This window comes from Nomascus leucogenys, chromosome 21, assembly GCF_006542625.1.
Source record: "Nomascus leucogenys isolate Asia chromosome 21, Asia_NLE_v1, whole genome shotgun sequence".
NCBI classification, from domain to species: domain Eukaryota; kingdom Metazoa; phylum Chordata; class Mammalia; order Primates; family Hylobatidae; genus Nomascus; species Nomascus leucogenys.
The window spans coordinates 43,649,094-43,669,190 of record NC_044401.1 but is presented as its reverse complement, the minus strand read 5'-3'; the positions used below and the strand labels follow the sequence as shown (position 1 = coordinate 43,669,190).

Genomic DNA, 20,097 nt, shown 5'->3' with positions numbered 1-20,097 from the left:
TCTCCTCCACTTCAGTCTATTTTAACCTTTCCAGTGTGCACGCTCCTTCCTTTCCTTAAGATGCAGTCCCAGCAAGCCTCGGAGCACCTTGCCAAGAGCCTTACTGCAGACTTCATAAGTCACAACCCACAAACCTTGATAACAACAATAACTACAGCAACAATAACAACGTTAATGATTCAAAAACTATCTGTTGCTTTGTCAAGCCCTTGGGGGGAAAGGGCAGGGTTTGAGAAGTGCTTCCAAAGGCAGCCAGGGTTCCATGCCAGCCACGGCATTGTTCCTGGGCTTGGCAGGCTCTTTACATTCGAAGTCAATCGCTCTAGAGGTAGAGGAGAGAAAAAAGATCCCCTTTGTTCACCATGCAAACTCCTTCTGACCTTCTCCAATAATTGCTTTCTTTCTGCTCACAACCCTCAGCTTTAACAGTATTTACATCAGGGCTGAGCTGCCCCCACTGGCTGGGCTGAGACCCATAAAGCATCTCCCTGGTGCAGGGCAGAACACTGCCGGGAAAAATGGCTTTCCCCTTTTCTGCTGCTGGGAAATAGAGGCCCCCAATGCCAGGTCCTGCCTATTATCAGCCAACCAGCACATCGCTGTCAGAGCACCAATGCCTCCAACCTCCAAACCCCCTCACAGAGCTTCACTGCACCCCCCCCTCCCCCGCCCCGAGCACCAGTCCCCTTTCACCACCCAATCCCTCCCCTGCGTTCAGGCTCTCTTCAGAGCCCAGCAGCACCAGAGTGCCGGGCATGGAGGTCCTCACTGCCCACCTCTGCCATGGCTGGAGGCAATGGGGTGGAGACTGAGTCCTTCCTCATCTTCCAGACCCCCTGCCGTGCTCTTGTTACAGGTGTCTGCTCATTCAGGGCCGGCCAGACAAACCACCATCCCACTTAGAAACCCACTCTCTTCTCCTCCCTCTGCAGTCTTCGACACCACAGAAAGAGCACTGGCTCAGGAGTCAGACAGACCTGGGGGAAATCCAGGTGCCACCATTTACAGCAAGATGACCTCAGGCCTGTTACTAGACCTCTGAGTGTCAACTCCCCACCTACAAGGTGGAGAGGAGAATACCAATGCCCACCTTGCAGGGTGGCTCAGGACTACATGAGGGGGAAGATGACAAAGAATCTAACATAATGTTTGGCATGCAGAAGCACAGAATAATTGCACTTCTCTTTATTAGCGAGATAACTTACAAGGGGAGCAAGGATAGCAGTAACACGGGGACCACCTCTTCCTCTCGAGGGGCCCTGCCTGCAATCAGGCAAGGCAGCAGGTCCAGGCAGGAAGGAGCAAACACGTACACACATTCAGCCACCAGAAAACCTCGAATCATCACCAGCTGCACAGCGACCCAGACCAAGAGGTCACACGGCACATTTAGAGCACACTTCCCAGGTTTCATACCCACTAACTCGTTTACCCCTCACAATACCCCGGTGGGTAGCTACTCGCCTCATCCTACAGATGTAGAAACTGAGGCTCAGACAAGTTACATTAATTACCAAGGTCACACAGTAGGTAAGTAACAGAGCCAGGACTAGAACTTGGGCCTCCCAACTCCTGGCCAGAGGAGGCCTGCTTCTCTCAACCCCACAAGTTCCCTGGACTGCTGCAACAGATGGCACAACCCAAGCAGAAAAGGAACATCTCCTTCCAAGGCAGGGCCTGCCGAAGCAAACAGGAAATGCCCCCATCTCCCAGAATCCCAGGGCAAGGAGGGTCCCAGCAGGGGTTTAGACTAACCCTCTGCTTTCTGCAAGTCCAGCAGATCCTGGAGTCTCCCAAGGTTCCTGGGGCCAAGAGCATGAAGATCCTAAATGTGGCAATTATCCAGGTCTCTTTCCAGCCAGAGACTGTGCAGGAAGTGTGTGGTCCTCCCCATCTGCTAACATAGCACACACAAACTCCTCTTTTCACTCAGCTCACTTAATGAGACTGATCGCCACCCAGCATCACCATCAGACTAAAGAGATAAGAGTCCCAGCACGCTGGAAGATAATCAGGGAGAACAGTCCTTGCCACATTACACCTCAGCTTTAAAAAGCTCCTCATCTCTGGGGCGTGTGCCAGCACCCTCACATTCTCTATAACTAGCAAAGCCGTCTGTCATTATAGATTTACTATTCAATGCAGACCATGAAGCCAGAGATATCCAATTATGTAAAAGCAGCTTGCTAACGGAGGAAGACTTGGGAACAGAAGTTTAACATTGAGGAAAAAGGGTGAAGGTGGAACTCGACCTCTTTTGCTCTGTCACCTGAGAAAAAGATACCCTTATGTTGAGAACTGTGAAGAAACAGGTTTAATTTAGTTTAACCCACATTTTGCCCAAAATAGTTTTGAAATGTCAGAATCTAAGTCTAGACTCATAAGAAGCTGGTACTAAAGGGACTCAGGGAAAAGAGGAGGACCTGAGAAAACAGATGTGGCCCTGAATCCAAGGTCAGAGAACTTGAGCGGGCTGAGAATTTAGAGCTCGTGGTTTGGCGGAAAGAGCACTGTACCTGGAGTCAGAAGCTCAAGTTTTGTGCTGACTTTGATTATTACTAGTTGTCATCTCTCCTTCTCCAAGTCTGTTTCCTACTCTGGAAAACTGAGGAACTGAAAGTGATTTCCAAAGTTCTTTACAATCGTATCATTTGGTAAACCTATTCTCATGACCACCACCAGAGAAGTACTGCGGGGTAATCACGCCTTGTGAAGAAACCATTGAGTTTCCTTGGGCCTGTGGCCACCTGCAATAAAAGCCTCACTTCTCAGTCTCCCTTGCAGCAAGTGTGGCCATGTTCCAGCCCCTGGAATGTAAGCTTAAGTGTGATGTGGCAACTTTTAGAAACTGTCCCTAACAGACATCTGATACGAGTCTTCTTAGGCCCTGCCTCATTCCTGCCAGCTGGAATTTGGACAAGATGGCTGGAACTCAAGTAGCCACCTTGAGACAATGTGCAGGAAGGGCCTGCTAAAGAGGAGCTAACAAGATAGACGTTACCTCAGTCCCTGACACCACAGAGGGATATTCTGGCCCTGGAATATCCCTGTGCAGGCTTCTGCATGGGTGAAATAAATGATCTTTTTAAGGAGCTCTCATTCTGGGTCTTCCGAGACACATACAAATAGATCTTGAGTGCCCACGGAACAAAGGCTTTAACTAGAAAGAAATACAAACGTCTGTTCCAATTGGGATATTTCAAAGTGCCTCAAGCACCAAATCATGCATTAAACTTTAGATATGTTATTTATAAGGAAAGAGACAGAGAGACTGTCAAGGGATTGATTTACCCAGTGTTCTTCCTAGTAGCCCAAATTTTCAGTGTGCCTGTTCTTATCAGGTACCTTGGTCACCTGGTGCCAGCTATCCACAAATAAAAGAAGAATTAGCCCGGGAACTCTCCAGTTTCCTTACCTCAGCCCTTTTCTGGTAAGAGGACCACTGCGGGAGACAGAAAAGCCAGGACATCTCTTTCAATTCAGATTTGAGTTGGGCTGATTAGTTTCCCACAAATACAGAAATCCCCTCAAAATTCCTCACATACCGTCTCCAGCCTCCAGGTAGCCCTTCAGAGCCAAGGACTCAAAATCTCGTGAGACCACTCAACTCAGATGGACCCAGAAGGCTGTGGGAACTCAATATGCTAATATGTAGAAGTCCCATGTCCTACACCATACCCATATCATCTTGGAGGGCTCCTCATTAGAAATGTTAAATCCCCCCCACCACACACACCCATCTGTCAGCCTATCACACTCCAAAGACAGCAGACACATCTCTTTTAGGATTCTCTAGGTGAAATATCCTAATTCCTCACATGTGACCTCAAATCCGCACTGTCTAGACACTGCCACCTCAGTGATTCCCAGAGCTCTTCCCAATGCTCTGTTTCAGACTGTTACAGCTTGAAAAGAGTAATGTGCTATTTTATACCATAATTTATTTTTAGAAATAAATACCTAGGCTCTCATAAGTCAAAATATAGGAAATTAATCTCAACACAAATCTTCATTGGTGGGTCACAGTTTAAAAAAAATAAAAGGTTGAGAAACACCATTAGTGAATCTCTTAAAATACGGAGCCCAACTGTCATATACTGCTGGCAGAAACCTCAACTAGCACAATTCTTTTGGAAAGGTAGCTGGCACAATTTATCATGTATCTCTAAAGTATTTATGCTCTTTGACTTGGTAATTCCACTTCTGGGAATGTGTCCTGAGGAAATTAGCAGAGGTCTGACACACATATGACTCACAACCATTCTACTCATAAGAGTTAAAACCTATAAACAACCTAAATGTCCAGCAACAACAGAAAGGTTACACAGAGTAAGCCACTCAATAGAAGAATAAGCCATTTAGATGGTATTTTATTTAAATGGTGTTTTTCAAGACTTTGCAATGCAAAAATATTTGCTTTAATGTTGTCTTTAAAAATAGAATTCACTTTGGGAGGCCGAGGCGGGCGGATCACAAGATCAAGAGATCGAGACCATCCTGGCCAACACGGTGAAACCCTGTCTCTACTAAAAATACAAAAAATTAGCCGGGCGTGGTGGCAGGCGCTTGTAGTACCAGCTACTTGGGAGGCTGAAGCAGGAGAATGGCGTGAACCCAGGAGGTGGAGCTTGCAGTGAGCCGAGATCGCACCATTGCACTCCAGCCTCGGTGACAGAGTGAGACTCCATCTCAAATAAAAAAAAATAGAATTCAAAATATACGTGGTATAACCACAACTATAAGTAAACAAAAGTATGCTCAGAAAAACACTGAGGATTTGCCCTCGGTAGTATTTATTCTTCCCTTTTCTCTATTTTTCAACTTGCCATAATAAGTATGTCCAATATAAATGTTTAAAGAAAAAAATTACCACCACTTGGCTACCATTATGAAAATAATTAACTGCCTCAAAGTATCTCCCCACCAGAAAATGTAACTTTACAGTGGGAAAACATGGCAGAAACCCCCTTAACTAAGGGACCAACAGTAACACCACCAGTAATGAGTCAAATTGACATCGAGTGCCCCCTGATATAATGCACTAAATGAAAACATCATCAAAAACCAAATTGAGGAAAATTCTTTAAAAATGTCAAGGTCACAAAAGACAAAGACTGAGGAACTATTCCAGATTAAAGGAGACCAAAGAAGGACAATTAAATGCAGTGTGTGATTCCGGTTTGGGTCCTGAATCAAATACTACCTTCCTAGTTTTGATCGTTGTACTGTGGTTACATAAGAGAATGTCTTTGTGTTTTAGGAAATACTGAAGTATTTAGGGGGCAAAGGAACATCATATATAAACTGCGTGTATGTAGAGGAAGAGTATGATAAAAACAAATGTGATAAAATATTAATATTTGTGGAATCGAGATAAAGGGCATATAACAATCCTTTGGATTCTTCTTGCAACTCCTCTATAAATCTGATATTATTTCTAAATAAAAGTTAAAAAGAAAAAAGCTTGCCTAAAAAAAAGAAAGGAAAGAAAGAGACTTCCAGAACACAACCAGATACCGCCCCCCGCTCTTGCATGGGCCTTCTGATTCCTCCCCGCCCAGCGCTTGCTCTGTGCCCTTTCCCACGTATGTGCAGTGCTTATGTGTCCTTCTGTACTGCTAGCTGAACTGTCTCGCCTCCATTCATGTGACATTGCGTGGTTTGTTTTTTTTCATAACTATTATATGGAATCTGCAAAGTACTTGGCACGCAACACATACCTAGCAAATACTTGTAGAATGGTTTTGATGAGAGATATAAGAAAGAACATTAATTTTAGGCCGGGCGCGGTGGCTCATGCCTGTAATCCCAGCACTTTGGGAGGCTGAGGCGAGCGGATCACACAGTCAGGAGTTTGAGACCAGCCTGGCCAATGTGGTGAAACCCCGTCTCTACTAAAAATACAAAAATTAGCTGGGCGTGATGGCAAGTGCCTGTAGTCCCAGCTACTCAGGAGGCTGAGACAAAAGAATCACTTGAACTAGGGAGGCAGAGGTTGTAGTGAGCTGAGATTGCACCACTGCATTCCAGCCTGGGCAACAGAGAGAGACTCTGTCTCAAAAAAAAAAAAAAAAAAGAACATTAATTTAAAAATATGCATACTGTATGCCCCTTAAAAGGGTAAATTCTAAACATCTGCCATGAGCCACCATAGCTAAACACTACTGTTCACAAAAAGTGAAGGCCTAACCTTAAATCAAGCTTGGGGATCTCACTACCGATGCTTCCCAATGTTCAAATGTCTACCCAGCAGCCTCTGAAATAAAACCAAGCACCATGATCCCTGAATGGTGGTGATATTGTTGTGTGTGTATGTGTGTGAGGTGGGAGGAGAGGCTGGCCCTGGGACGTGAGACCCTTGGCTAGTGGGAGCCAAGGGGGCTAACTGTGCTTATTAACAAAAAGAAATGCAAAAGCACCTGGCAAGGAACAGAACCCAAGAGAGGATCCTTTAATTCCAAATCCAGGGCTTAGGGATTAGCCCATGATAACAATAACAGCCAAAAGTAGAGTGCTTATTGTATGACCAGCAGTGAGCTAAGCAGTTCACGTGTTATCTAACTGAATTACCTTGACAAGTGTATGAAGCAAGCACTTTTACTGTTCCCATTTTATAGATAAAGAAACTGAGACTAAGGGGAGTTAAGAAATTTGCTGAAGGTCACACAGCAAGTAAGAGAGCTGTGATTCAGACCCAAGTCTGACAGACTCCAGTACCAGAGTTGGGGCATAAGGAAGACAGATTTCCAGAGCCACACACATCTTACTGCCTGCTGCTGTAAATACAAGGCCAGCTGCATTTCTTATATTTTGCTTCCTTTAAAAAGCCACACCTTATATTTGGGACTACGCAGCACAGTTTCTCCCCTCTTTTATTCCCCACGGCACAAATGTTGCTGTCAACAATGGACAATTCAGGGGCAGGGCAGCTTATCTGAGAGCTTATGAAAACAGGTTTTCTTATCCTGAAATTGCAACTGCAGTGCATTTAGCCAGGACTTATGTCCCTAAAGCTTTTAATGTTTTGGAAAACCTCTTCTTGAGCCAAGAGGGCTCTGGATCACTGCCAGCTTGGTGTGCCAGGCCTGTTAACGAGGAAGAACTGGTAGAGAGAACATTGAATTAGGCAGCAGGGAGGGAGGAAGAGCAGGTGAATTCCCACTCCGGAAATCAACACTGCCTCCAAGCTCCGTTAACTGATAAGAAAATAACAACTCAGTGTTCATGACCCACGGTGTACATCCATGCTTTCACACACATGATCTCATTTCATCCTCTAAAGCTGAGAGTCTAAGCCACTGTTTCCACCCTTCCGGTCTCAACCCAGGAGTCTAGTCAGAAAATCAGTGAGTTATACTAGCATTTTAAAAAAATTACATTGACTAGAAAACATCAGTGAATAGCATAGGTAGCAACACTATGCATTCAGCGAACCCAATATGTACTGGGTTACACTGTAAAATGTATAACTGTTCTTGCAGGAGTTGAAAAACTGTCATAAACAATCAGCGTTTATAGGCAGAGGTGGTACTATCCCCACTTTACAGATGTGAAAACTGAGACTCAGAGAAGTGATTTGCCTCAGATTAAGCCTAAAACAGTAGAGCCAGGACCCCGCCAGGACAGATCTGATGCTTTTCTCTTGGCCTGTCAATGTGAATAGTTCCCACAGACATCCCTGGAGCAACATCCACTCCCCGTTGCTCCACCCAGAATAATATCCGAGAGGCTGGCAAGTCTGCTGTCCCTTCCAATCTAGCTATTGAGCGTGACCTGCTGAAAAGAGCCACAGTGACAACCTGATCCATGTTCCCTCTGCTACCAGCATGTCCACAAACCCCCAAATCCCTTCAGAGAAAAGCACGTGCTCAGGCCAAGTGACACCAAGCAGACAATGGTGACATAGCTCCAATGTGAACAGAACTTGTGCTACACACTCAATCGAGATCACCCACCTCGGCTGGCAAAATACCACCAGCCATGTAAGATTAACTTTGAAATGTCTAGTTTTGTAGCTGTACCACAGCACTCGGTATTCTGGGGATACAGATTCCTGGGCTTTATTCTTGAAGAAAAACATCTCCAGGGACTGGGAGCCCAGGAATCCATTTTACACATATCTCCTTAAGGTGAAGAAACTCCATCACTGAACCATCTTTTAAAAACTCTCTCTCTGGACCTCACAGCACTCCCCTCTCCACTCACAGCCAGAATTTTCCATCTTCCCCGCTCCTCTCATTCTCCTCCCTCCTTCCATTGCTCATCCCTCTGAAATCTGCCCTCCCCACCACCACCACAAAAAAGGCTCTTGGTGAAGGCTCAACAATGACCTCCTATAGATAAACCCTACAGGCACTTCCAGTTCTCATCTTGTTTGGCCTCTTGAACTGGATGGACACTTGGTTTCCCTCCTACCTCTCTAGCAATCATTCCTTCTTCTTTGTAAACCCTCCTCTCCCCATTCTTTAAATGTTGAAGTTCCACAGCTCACTCCGTCTACCCTCTCTTCCTACCCTATACGGTCCCCCAGCCAACTTCACCCACTCTCCCGAACAGCATCCTTAAATTAACATCTCCAGACCAGACCTCTCTTCTAAGCAACATATCTTTACATCCTGCTCACTCAGCAGTTCTTAAACTGGAGTCAAGTATAATTCTAAAATGTTAAAAGCCTAATTCTCATACAAATAGGTATTGAGCATATTTCAAAGTTTTACTTAACTCGCTAATAAGAGACCCTAAAAAAGAGGATATAATCCTGATATAAGATTGCTACATTAGATACCAACAGGTTAATGTCCTTCAGGGCAATAATCTTTGTGTTTCTCTTCTTTACCAAACAGAAATAATTTGCATCCTACCTAACTTTACAAAGTATGGCCCATAAAAAATAATAAATAGAGTTACGTCCCCTAGAACACAGCTGGTCCTTAGGTGGTTTCTTACACAATACTCTAGTATGATACTAAAATGTCACAAAATCATCTTTTATTTCCAAGTGTTATATAATTTTTTTCCACTGTAGTCTATGAATTTGGATGGAGAAAAATGACATCTTTATCTTCACTAACTTCTAACTGAAATTTAGCTTTTCCTGTATTATGAATGTATTTATAAAGGTATAAATGCTTTCTACATTTATGAATGTAGATAACAAATTACAGTAGTAATTAGGGTAGCAGTGTCTGTGACTTTGCCACCAACAGAAATCATATTTTCTTTTTTTTTTTTTTTGGACTAGAAGGAATTTTATAAATTTTTTTTTGCACACAAAACAATAAACATTTTCTAACAAACAAAAGATACATATCAAACAAAAAGATGCATATCAAACATATTAGGAAGGTTGCATATGGGAAGATGGGGAATAGAAATGGAGGGGTAGGAATTAAAGAAAATAAATGAGAGAGGGACTTTGTATGGATCAATGATAATAACTCAATCCTCTATTTGACAAAGAAGAAGGAGAAAGAAGAGGAAGAAAAAGAAAGTGGGATAAAGGATCAGAAAGGGAGGAAAATAGAAAAAATTAGAGTATGACTCCAGGGTAGACCTGTTTTCTTGTCACTGGGTTGGTTGGTTGGTTTGTCTGTTGTATTTTTCATATGTTTCGCCATGTTGGCCAGGCTGGTCTCGAACTCCTAGCCTCAAGTGATCAACCCGCCTCGGCCTCCCAGAGTGCTGGGACTACAGGCATGAGCCACCACGTCCAGCCCCCACATTGTGTCTGGCCTCCATGGTAGACCTCCCAGACGGGGCGGCCGGGCAGAGGCGCTCCTCACTTCCCAGCCGGGGCGGCCGGGCAGAGGCACTCCTCACTTCTTCCCAGACGGGGTGGCCGGGCAGAGGCGCTCCTCACTTCCCAGACGGGGTGGCCGGGCAGAGCGCTCCTCACTTCCCAGACAGGGTGGCCGGGCAGAGACGCTCCTCACTTCCCAGACAGGGTGGCCGGGCAGAGGCGCTCCTCACTTCCCAGACGGGCGGCCGGGCAGAGACGCTCCTCACTTCTTCCCAGACGGGGCGGCCAGGCAGAGGCGCTCCTCACTTCTTCCCAGACGGGGCGGCCGGGCAGAGATGCTCCTCACTTCCCAGACGGGGCGGCCGGGCAGAGGTGCTCCTCACTTTTTCCCAGACTGGGTGGCCAGGCAGAGGCGCTCCTCACTTCTTCCCAGACAGGGCGGCCGGGCAGAGACGCTCCTCACTTCCCAGACGGGGCGGCCGGGCAGAGCCACTCCTCACCTCCTAGACGGGGCGGCCGGGCAGAGGTGCTCCTCACTTCCTAGACGGGGCGGCCGGGCAGAGGTGCTCCTCACATCCCAGACGATGGGCGGCCAGGCAGAGACGCTCCCCACTTCCTAGACGGGGTGGCCGGGCAGAGGCACTCCTCACATCCCAGACGGGGCGGCCGAGCAGAGGCGCTCCTCACATCCCAGACGATGGGCGGCCAGGCAGAGACGCTCCCTACCTCCCAGACGGGGCGGCGGCCAGGCAGAGGCTGCAATCCCAGCACCCTGGGAGGCCAAGGCAGGCGGCTGGGAGGCGGAGGCTGCAGCGAGCCAAGACCACGCCACCGCACTCCAGCCCGGGCAACACCGAGCACCGAGTGAGCGAGACTCCGTCTGCAGTCCCAGCACCTCGGGAGGCCGAGGCGGGCAGACCACTCGAGGTTAGGAGCTGGAGACCAGCCTGGCCAACACGGCGAAACCGCGCCTCCAGCCAAAGGACAAAAAGCAGGCAGGGGTGGTGGCGTGCGCCCGCAATCCCAGGCAGCCCGCAGGCCGAGGCAGGAGAATCATGGGAGCCGGAAGCAGGGAGTCTGCAGCGTGCCGACTATACTCCAGCCGGGGCAACAGAGGGAAGAAGGGAAAGGGAAAGGGAAGGCTATTTTCTTATCACATTACAAGATATCTTGAAACACTATTTATGCTCATCACAACTTAAAATTATAGAAGTTATCAAGCTTGTACCTTCGATCTTTTTATATGATGCATTAATAAACATAAATATTATTTTATCACAACCTTGTTATATTTTGATAACTGTATTTCAATATAACTGCTTTCTTTGTAATTCTATGCATTTTACTTTATACGTTTAAAAACATTATTCTAAGAAAGACCCAGAGGTTCTCAGAGAAGCCTTTCCTGACTCCTTGAATTAGGTTAGGGATCCCTGTTATACATTCTCTTACCACATTACATTAACACTTTCTCTTTCCAGCACTTACTACCTGAATTAAATAATTAATCAGTGGCTGTCCCACTAGGCCATGAGAGAAAGAGATGGTGTCTGTCTTATTTATGGTTATCTCCAATGCCTTAGCATGAGGCCTGCCTCATAAAAGATTCTCAAGGAAATATCCATTTGGGAAAAAAAAGAAGTATCTGTTGAATGAATGAACATCTGTGGCACATGTAGGATGCTGATGCTGGTCCACCTTCCTTTGAAATAGGGGGCATGTACTAATACTCTGCCCAGGACCCAGTAAGACTAGACCCTGTGATGAGAACAAACCCACTTGTTCCTCAAGACCCTTTCCTACTTGGCCCGAACAACAGAGCTTTCCTACCAGGCCCACATCTGGGCTCGGATACTGGATCACCTTTATGTTTAAGCCCCAGTTTACAACCCTCAGCCCTGATTTTCATCAACATCTTCCAACAAGGATTAAAGGACCTGCTCACGAATTCAAGAAATCTGCCTGCGCCAAGGGGTTGGAGGAACTGTAGGATTCTTTGCAGGGAATGGACACTCTACCCTTGCACCCCCGCAGCTCTAATGAGTTGGAAACTCTGAAGCCAGACACAGGCCCACCATCACACCATCTAGGAATGGAATGTGCATCAAACTGGGGCCTCAGTATGACTTTGAGGAATAAAGGCTCTTTTAACCCCACACTCCATGAGTGTCTTCAATCCCCCAATGCAAGATCACAAAGCTAATTATTTAGAAGTGGTTGCAAACTGGTATGTGGAAAGAGGCCCTGCTGACGTAGGGTGGCAATAGGGGACAGTGAACTGGAGCTCCTTGGGGGAAGGATACCGTCAGCACGTGCCTGGCTGGCCACCCCCGTCCAATGCCAAAGCCACCAGGGAGCAGCTGAAAAGCAAGTTTCAGGGACACTCCTAGAAAATGGCTGCCAACGAAGCTGCTTACACATTCAAGCCAGGCACTGAGAACTCTGACTGTGGTCCCTACCTATCTCTTTATGCCTTCACCTTCCAGGCTACAGACACCTCAACCTCATCTAAGGGCATGTTGCCTCCCACCTCCCTGTCCAGCCACCCATCCCTCTCCAGGGGTAATGGTATTGGGCTAGCCTACTCACCTCACCAAGTTACATGGGGCTCAAAACCACACCGTCGTGAAATACGTGGAAATGCTTTGCAAACTCTAAAGCCCTCTACAAATGCATCCGATTTGACAATTCTGCCAACAGATCATACGGGGAGCCAGAGACTCCAGGCAGTGCTGAAAGATGGCCAGGCAGAAAGGATGGGCCAGCCCACCAGGGCTGAGCACTCCTGCTCCTTCCCTCTCCCGTTGGGACCTAAGATGCCAGGTGTTAAAAACAACACCACACACACACACATACACACACACACACACACACACACACACACGGAAGGAGAGGTGGGGGGCAAATAAACCATCCCAAGTCCAGGTTATGTGGAAGAATCTCAGCCTCTCCTTATACCCCATGCATTCATTTCTGGCCCACTGTCACTCAGACAGCCTCAAAAGCTACCACAACCACCAAGTAAGACACAAGAGCCCAACAGAACAAAACCACAAAGCTGGGGCAAAACTCTCCAGGGATATAGTGTGTTTGGTGTCTTCATTCTCAAGAGGGGATCTACTTTCAGAAGAAAGGGGAGAGAAACTAAGCACACATCCTGAGCCCTCCTGCACCACCCCCCCTACCTCGGATCTCTGCAGCAGCCTGGCAGAGAGGGGGCAAGGAGGCAGTCAAGAGCTCAGCTCCAAGTAATTCCCGTGGGGAGTATCCTAGCAGCACAGGGGGGCCCCTACCTGGCATTCAAATCATGCAGCCTCTCTCTGGCCCTTCCTTGCCCACCTCCTCCTAACTGCCTTCCCCATCATCTCTTACTCAACAACTGGCAATGACTGCTGAGACTCCCAGTGACTGGGCACTTTTATGTGCCAAGCGCTGTGTTGGGTGCTTCCTGTATTTTTTCTAATCCTTTCAACACTGCAAGATGGATATCATTACCACCACTTACAAACAAGAAAACTGAGGCAGGGCCCAAGGTCACGCAGCTCCTGAGTGTCTAGCTGGCTAAAAGCCCATGTTCTTTCCACTACATAACACTTGAATTTATCTTGTAGATAACAGAGAGGAAAGTAAGGATGAAAAGTGTTGTTCTGCGAAAATTAATCCAGTCTCTTCCCCTCCCACCCAATCCTACATGTGGCCTGATTGATCTTGTTATTAAAAGGGCAGCTTTCATCATGTCTCTCCATTACCTACAGAATCGAGTCCCCATAGCTTTGCCAGGCATTTAAAGCTCTTTACGATCCACTTTTTCAGTCTTATTCCCCTTATCCCCAGACTCAAACTCTCCCTCCATCCAGCCTGGCCTATCATTCCTCATTTCCCATGTCTCTGGCCTGGAAGGTTTCCTTCTCTGCCTGTGACATTAATTCCATCAGCCAAACACGGACCGGGGCCGATGACATGCCAGGCCCTGGGCTAGGTGCTAGGGACACCACAGACAGGACAGGGGGCTCCCTGCTGTCACAGAGCTCCAAGTCTGCCCTCCTTGTGAGGCCAGCTCACACCTTGCTCTTTCCTGGGGCCTTCTCTGGTCACTCGGTGTCCCACTGCTTGGCCTCGTCCTGGATCGCCAGCAGGCGGGGGCTGCCGCTCTTATGGCACTCAGCCACACTTCCACCTTATATGCCCGGTCTGTTTTAAGACTTCCGCTGTAATGTGTTTATTTCTGTGGGAAATGTGCACTCCAGGTTCCAAACAGCATTTTAAATGGCAATTCAGTCCTCAGGCCAGCCCACAAAAGCCTATTAAATACATAATGGTCCCAGAGAAGTACAGAACCTAAATAAGTGTACCTTAAAAGCTCTACAGGAGATGCCAGGAGCAAACATCTGCCTCCTGCACCTCCACCCACTGTCCTCCAGGGTCTGAGCTTCAAGCAACCATCAGGGGCAGAGGCAGAGAAGCAGGCGGGAGATGGAGGAGTGGGAAGAACCCGATTTACATTCAGCAGATCTGGCTCTTCTCCCAGCTCTGCCTTCACTAACTGGGTGGCCTTGAGTGAGTCCCTTCCCTCCCTAAGCTTCGCTATTCTCTTATAAAAGGAGAAGGCTGAGTTAGATCAGTTCTGAATCTCACAGATCAGCAGAATATATATATTTTTAAATATAAAATGGATTTTATGTTATTAAAAATAAATTTTATCAAGAAAGGACTTTTTAAAAGAAATCACAATATACTACAACCAGCCTCATTTTTCAAAAGGATACTGTAACCCCCTCCCCCTCAAAATATGGTCATGTCAGAAAAATTGACAAGTTTTTAAACTGAAAACATTTGGATTCATGAAAAACAAACAAACAAACAAAAAACACCATTTTTTTTCCCAGTTTAACTACAGACCAGAAAACTCTATCCCAGCCCAGCTTCAGTCCTTGGCCCAGTGCTTGAGAACCACTGAGCTAGGAGACCTAGAGTTCGCTCCAGCTCGACGTTTCTCCATCCTACAGGCAGGATGGAGCCCACAGGACAATCAGCATGGACGGCCCTAGAGAAGGGTCAGCTGCAGGGAGGAGCTGAGCTAGACAGCAGGAAAGCAGGCAGTCAGCGCAGGGATGGGAGCAGGGCAGCATGGCCCGGCAGGGATCGCCCTGCGCCCTAGGGCTACCTCCTGCCCCTGTGTCCAAAAGCACTTGGCAGGGAGGGCACTGCCACCCATAGCCTCTGAGGGCATAGACACCCAGCCTGGAAGCTCTTGGAACTAACCTGTCCCACATGTTTGACTGTGACACCTTCCTCCCCAGTATTCTTCTGGAAGGCTGAGGGTTCCCAAAGCAACACTTTAAAAAATCTTTATTAACTTTTCTGATTATAAACTAATACACATTCATGTGAAAAACTTGGAATCCACAGAAAAGCATAAGCAAAGAAGCAGAAGTCATCACAACTCCACCTTCCAGAACAATGACTGTTAACATTTTGATGCACGCTAATTCTTCATACACATAACTTCAGCCACCCTGGGATTTGGTTTTACATCCTGCTTTTCCCTTAGTTATCACACTTGGGCATTTTTCCACATCCTTATTCTTCATAAACATCATAAAATGTTTTCATAATAAACATAATATTCTGGTAAATATAAATATTCTTTATAAACATTGCAATGGACTGAATATTTCTTCTTCTTCTTTTTTTTTTTTTGAGATGGAATCTTGCTCCATCCTCCAGGCTGGACTGCAGTGGCGCGATCTCAGCCCACTGCAACCTCTGCCTCCTGGGTTCAAGCGATTCTCCTGCCTCAGCCCCCTGAGTAGCTGGGACTACAGGCGCCCGCCACCACACTTGGCTAATTTTTGTATTTTTAGTAGAGATGGGGTTTAACCATGTTGGCCAGGCTGGTCTCGAACTCCTGACCTCAGGTGATCCACCCACCTCAGCCTCCCAAAGTGCTGGGATTACAGGTGAGAGCAACTGTGCCCGGCCAGGACTGAATATTTCTGTCATTCCCCTGAAAATTCATATGTTAAAATCCTAACCCCCAAAGTGATAGTGTTAGGAGGTGGGGCCCTTGGTAGGTCATGAGGGTGGATCGCTCATGAATAGGATTAGTGACCTTGAAAAAGGGACCCAAGGGAACTGTCTAGTCCTCTTTCTATCATTATGAGGATACAATGAGAAGTCAACAGTCTTCTGGAGGAGGGTCCTCACCAGAATTCAACCATGCTGGCACCCTGATTTCGGACTTTCGGTCTGCAGAACTGTGAAAAATACATTTCAATTGTTCTACACCACCAGTCTATGGGATATTTCTTATAGCAGGCCAAACTGACAAAGATAAACATCACTTTCCATGATATGGACAAGGCCAGATATTATTTAACCATGCCACTACTACTGAGCATTTAACCCATTTCCACATTTTGCTATTGTAAAAAATGTGGTGGGTGTATATCCCTGTACAAGAATCCCTGCAGATGCCTTTATACCCTTCAGGTCACAGCCCAGTCCTGTGCACGTATCAGCCCTCAGTAAATATTGAGTGAACAAAGAAACCTAACCGGCTTCCAGGAACCTGGGGAGCCCTTATCAGATAGATACAGCATTTAAATTTACAAAAGCCCAATCTGCTGTCCAGCAATCACTCACCACTGCTCCTGTTGGCATGCTCCCTCCACCTCCTGCCTGCTAAGCCAACTCTAGGGCTTAGGGAAAGGAGAAGATAGAAATTGCTTGCTCAGGACTCCCAGGTTCTAGTGCTTTCAGCAAACCTACCTGCTCTTCCGCACCTCCCGGTGAAGGGGACCTGCAGCCCTCCACTGCCTAGCTAACTACCACACACCTTTCGGACTCTGTTCAACCCTACCACCTCAGGAAAGCCATGGCTGACCTCCCTTTAAATCAACGTATGGTTCCCGTTCAGTGAAGGATACCAGTACTTAAGGTCACAGCACTTGCTGTTCTGTCATTATTTGCTCACAGGACTGACTCCTTTGCCCAATCCAGGGCAACGCCAGACGACAGGCACAATGTGTGTTTTGCTCTCCACCCAAAATCTAACCCAGTGGAGGGCAAAATATCAATCCAAACAATGTGACTGATGAATAAATGTCTGCCGAATGAAATTTCAGATTCTCAAGCCGTTTGTTTTCACAAGAGGGAGGGGAAAGGGAGGAAAGCAGGACCTCCTACTCAGCCCAAGTGCAAAGACCGATGGGGGCGCGTTTCAGGAGACAGCTCCCTCCTCCTGGCCCAGAGAGTCGCCCAGACCAACTGGCTCCAGGGAACTGATGGCAAACCAGCGTTCAACAAACCCAGACGCAATTAAGTGACACTGCCCCACTCCAGCCTGGTTCTCCCCGAGAGGGAGAACACAGACCGAAGAGAACAGGGGGCTTCCTTCCCCACCCACTTCCAACTAGAGAGTACCAGGCCACTCCTCACTGGTGATCCAAAAGGCCAGGGTATTGGGAGACGGAAGTGTTTCAAGCAACTCAACCCACACTTTTTCTCCTCCCATTTGCCCAGTGTCCTTGCCACACCCAAATGGAAAAGAACGGGAAAATCTGGGTTGGGGGGAGGGTGCCAGGAGCAGGAAGTTCCCTGGAACTTCAGGAGAAAAGGACCAGGATGGTCCAAAAATAAGGGAGGGCATAAGTTATGGAAAAGATGGGGAAGGAGGCCACAATATCTCATTACACACCCACAGCGAAACGAAGGCCATACCCCAGTCCTGGGCCAGCAGGCATACCCATTCCGACCTCTCTCAGGGATGCCTGGAGTCCCCCCACCAAGTGTTGCACACTACTCTCGGAGTCCACTCCTTTTCCACTTTTGTAAGATTTTGCAGTTTACACAGCTTGCTCCTCTGAGACCTCATCCGACTCTCAGAACCACCCTATGGGGGTAGCTTTGCCTTTCTATATCATGGATGAGGAGACTAGCTCAGATACATTAAATGAACCGCCGCATCACACAGCTAGAAAGTGGCTGAGGCTCGAGCCAGCCTCAGTTGGGTGTAGGAGCAGCTCCTCTGCCGGGGCGGGCTGCGTCGACCCCACCCAGCCCACCGAGCCTGGCCTGTGGGCAGAGGCCCAGGTGGTGGCCCGCAGTTTCCCAGACGACTGGGGTCGAAACCAAGAACAAGGTGGCCCTGAACCAAGGTTTCCGGCAGTGCAGGTAGTAAGCACCCCCATCCCACCCCGCACTCACACAGGTGCAGGGCTCGGAGTCTGGGGCGGAGCTCACTCCGCAGACCGCCGGCGTCCTGCCCGACCGGCTGTACCCCGAACTGCATCCCCGCAAAGTTGTGGCCGTGGCGTACGCACCCTGCCAGGGATCCCCCGGCGCCCCACAGCTGCCTCCTGCCCCTGAGTCCGGGAGCGCTTGGCAGGGAGGGCACCGGGACTCCCGCTGTCTCCCGCGTAGCACCCAGTGCCCGCCTGCCTGGCATGCACGCCCTCATCCCGGTGCCCCGGGGCAGCTCCCCGCATGTTCCGGAGAGGGCTGGAGCAGAGAGCGCAGAAGGGCACGCGGGACACACGTGTCGGCCCGGCCCGGACCCCTGCCCCACAGTCTCACCCAGATTGCCAGCAGCAGCCACGCCGGCCCGGCCCGCGCCATCCCCGCAGCGCTGCCCACCGCTGGCTCCTTTCTCCACTCCGGCGCCCGCGCCCGCCCGCCCGCCCGCCTGCTAGCTCCACCGCGGCCAACCACCACGGCCACTTCCCAGCCGCTCCCCGCCTCCGAGTTCCCGGTGCCACGTCTGCCAAAGCATGCGCAGCAGCCGGGGAGAGGCGGCCGGGAAGAAGTGCTCGCTGGGAATTGTAGTCTGCAGCCTGGCTCAGCTGGGGGCTGCGGGTGCGGACTGGGCTCCGAGGCCACGTGGCAGCGAGTGAAGTGCGAAAAGGCAAGGTCAGGGAGTAAGGGAAGGCAATTAATGCGCGGGGGCTTACTCTGTGCCTGGAGCTTCAGAAACAGTATCTCACGCAGCTCACAGAAATTAGGTTTTATTTTCTCCACTTTGAGGATTAGGAGGCAGCCCAGGGAATTTAAGTACGTTGACCCAGATCACTCAGCCGGTAAATGGCAGAGTCCAGGGCTGCCTGTGAAGGACAGGAAAAGCCCTCATCCCTGCCTCCGAGACTCCCCCCTGCTTATTCTATTTAACTTCAGTAAAACATTACTGAGCTGTTGGAAAACAATTTGGTGTTTCCTCAAAAAGTTAAACATAGATTACTATATGACCAGCAATTCCACCCTTAGGCAAGTACCCAAAAGAATTAAAAACAGGTATTCAGACAAATGCATGTACACCGGTGTTCACAGCAACGCTGTTTACAATAACCAAAAGGTGGAAACAACTCTAACGTCTGTCAAAGGATGAATGGATAAACAAAGTGTGATACATCCATCTAATGGAATGTTATTTAGCCATTAAAAGGAATAAAGTGGCCCAGGGGCAGCTCATGACTGTAATCCCAACACTTTGGGAAGCTGAGGCAGGAGAATGGTGTAAGCCCAGAAGTTTGAAACCAGCCTGGGCAACATAGCAAGACCTCATCTCTGCTAAAAATAAAAATAAAATAAAATAGCCGGTGTGGTGGCAAGGGACTGTAGTTCCAACTACTTGGAAGGCTAAGGCGGGAGGATTGCTTGAACCTGGGATATGGAGACTGCAGTGAGCCGAGATCATGCCACTGCACTCCAGCCTAGGCCACAGAGTGAGACCCTATCTCAAAAAAAAAAAAAAAAAAAAAAAAAAGCGGGGGGGAATAAAATGCTAATACATACTACAATGAATGAATCTCAGAAATGTATGCTAATGAAAGAAGCCAGACACAAAAAGTCACATATGATGTGATTACATCTTATGAAATATTTAGAATAGGTAAATCCACAGAGACAGAAAGCATAGTAGTGGTTGCCCAAGGCTGGGGGTGGGGAGGAAGGAATGGGGAATGACTGCTTAATGAGTATAGGGACTCCTTTGGGGGTGATAAAACATTTTGGAACTAGATAGAGATGATGGTTCCACAACATTGTGAATGTACTAAATGCCACTAAACTGTACACTTTAAAATGGTTAATTGATGTTATGCAAATTTTACCTGAGTAAAAATTTTCAAAAGAAAAAATCTCTTTATTGAACCCATTCCCTGTGCTAAAGCAAGGGTCCCCGAACGCTGGGCCTCTGGACAGTCTGGCCTGTTAGGAACCAGGAGGCAAGCGGTGGGCCAGTGAGCATTACTGCCTGAGCTCTGCCTCCTGTCAGATCAGCGGTGGCATTAGATTCTCATAGGAGTGTGAACCCTATTGTGAACTGCACATTCAAGGAATCTAGGTTGTGGGTGCCTTATGAG

At 48.0% G+C, this 20,097-nt stretch overlaps 1 protein-coding gene across 1 annotated transcript in view; it reads right to left on the bottom strand.

Annotated features, from left to right (window-relative positions):
• PDIA5 (protein disulfide isomerase family A member 5) overlaps positions 1–18,512 on the bottom strand; it is a 95,142-nt gene extending 76,630 nt beyond the window's left edge. Inside the window, exon 1 of the mRNA XM_030801728.1 lies at positions 18,317–18,512. Within this exon, the coding sequence (XP_030657588.1) occupies positions 18,317–18,358 (42 nt within the window). The 5' untranslated portion in view covers positions 18,359–18,512. The remainder of the gene's footprint in view (positions 1–18,316) is intronic.
• Between the last annotated feature and the right edge of the window lie 1,585 nt (positions 18,513–20,097).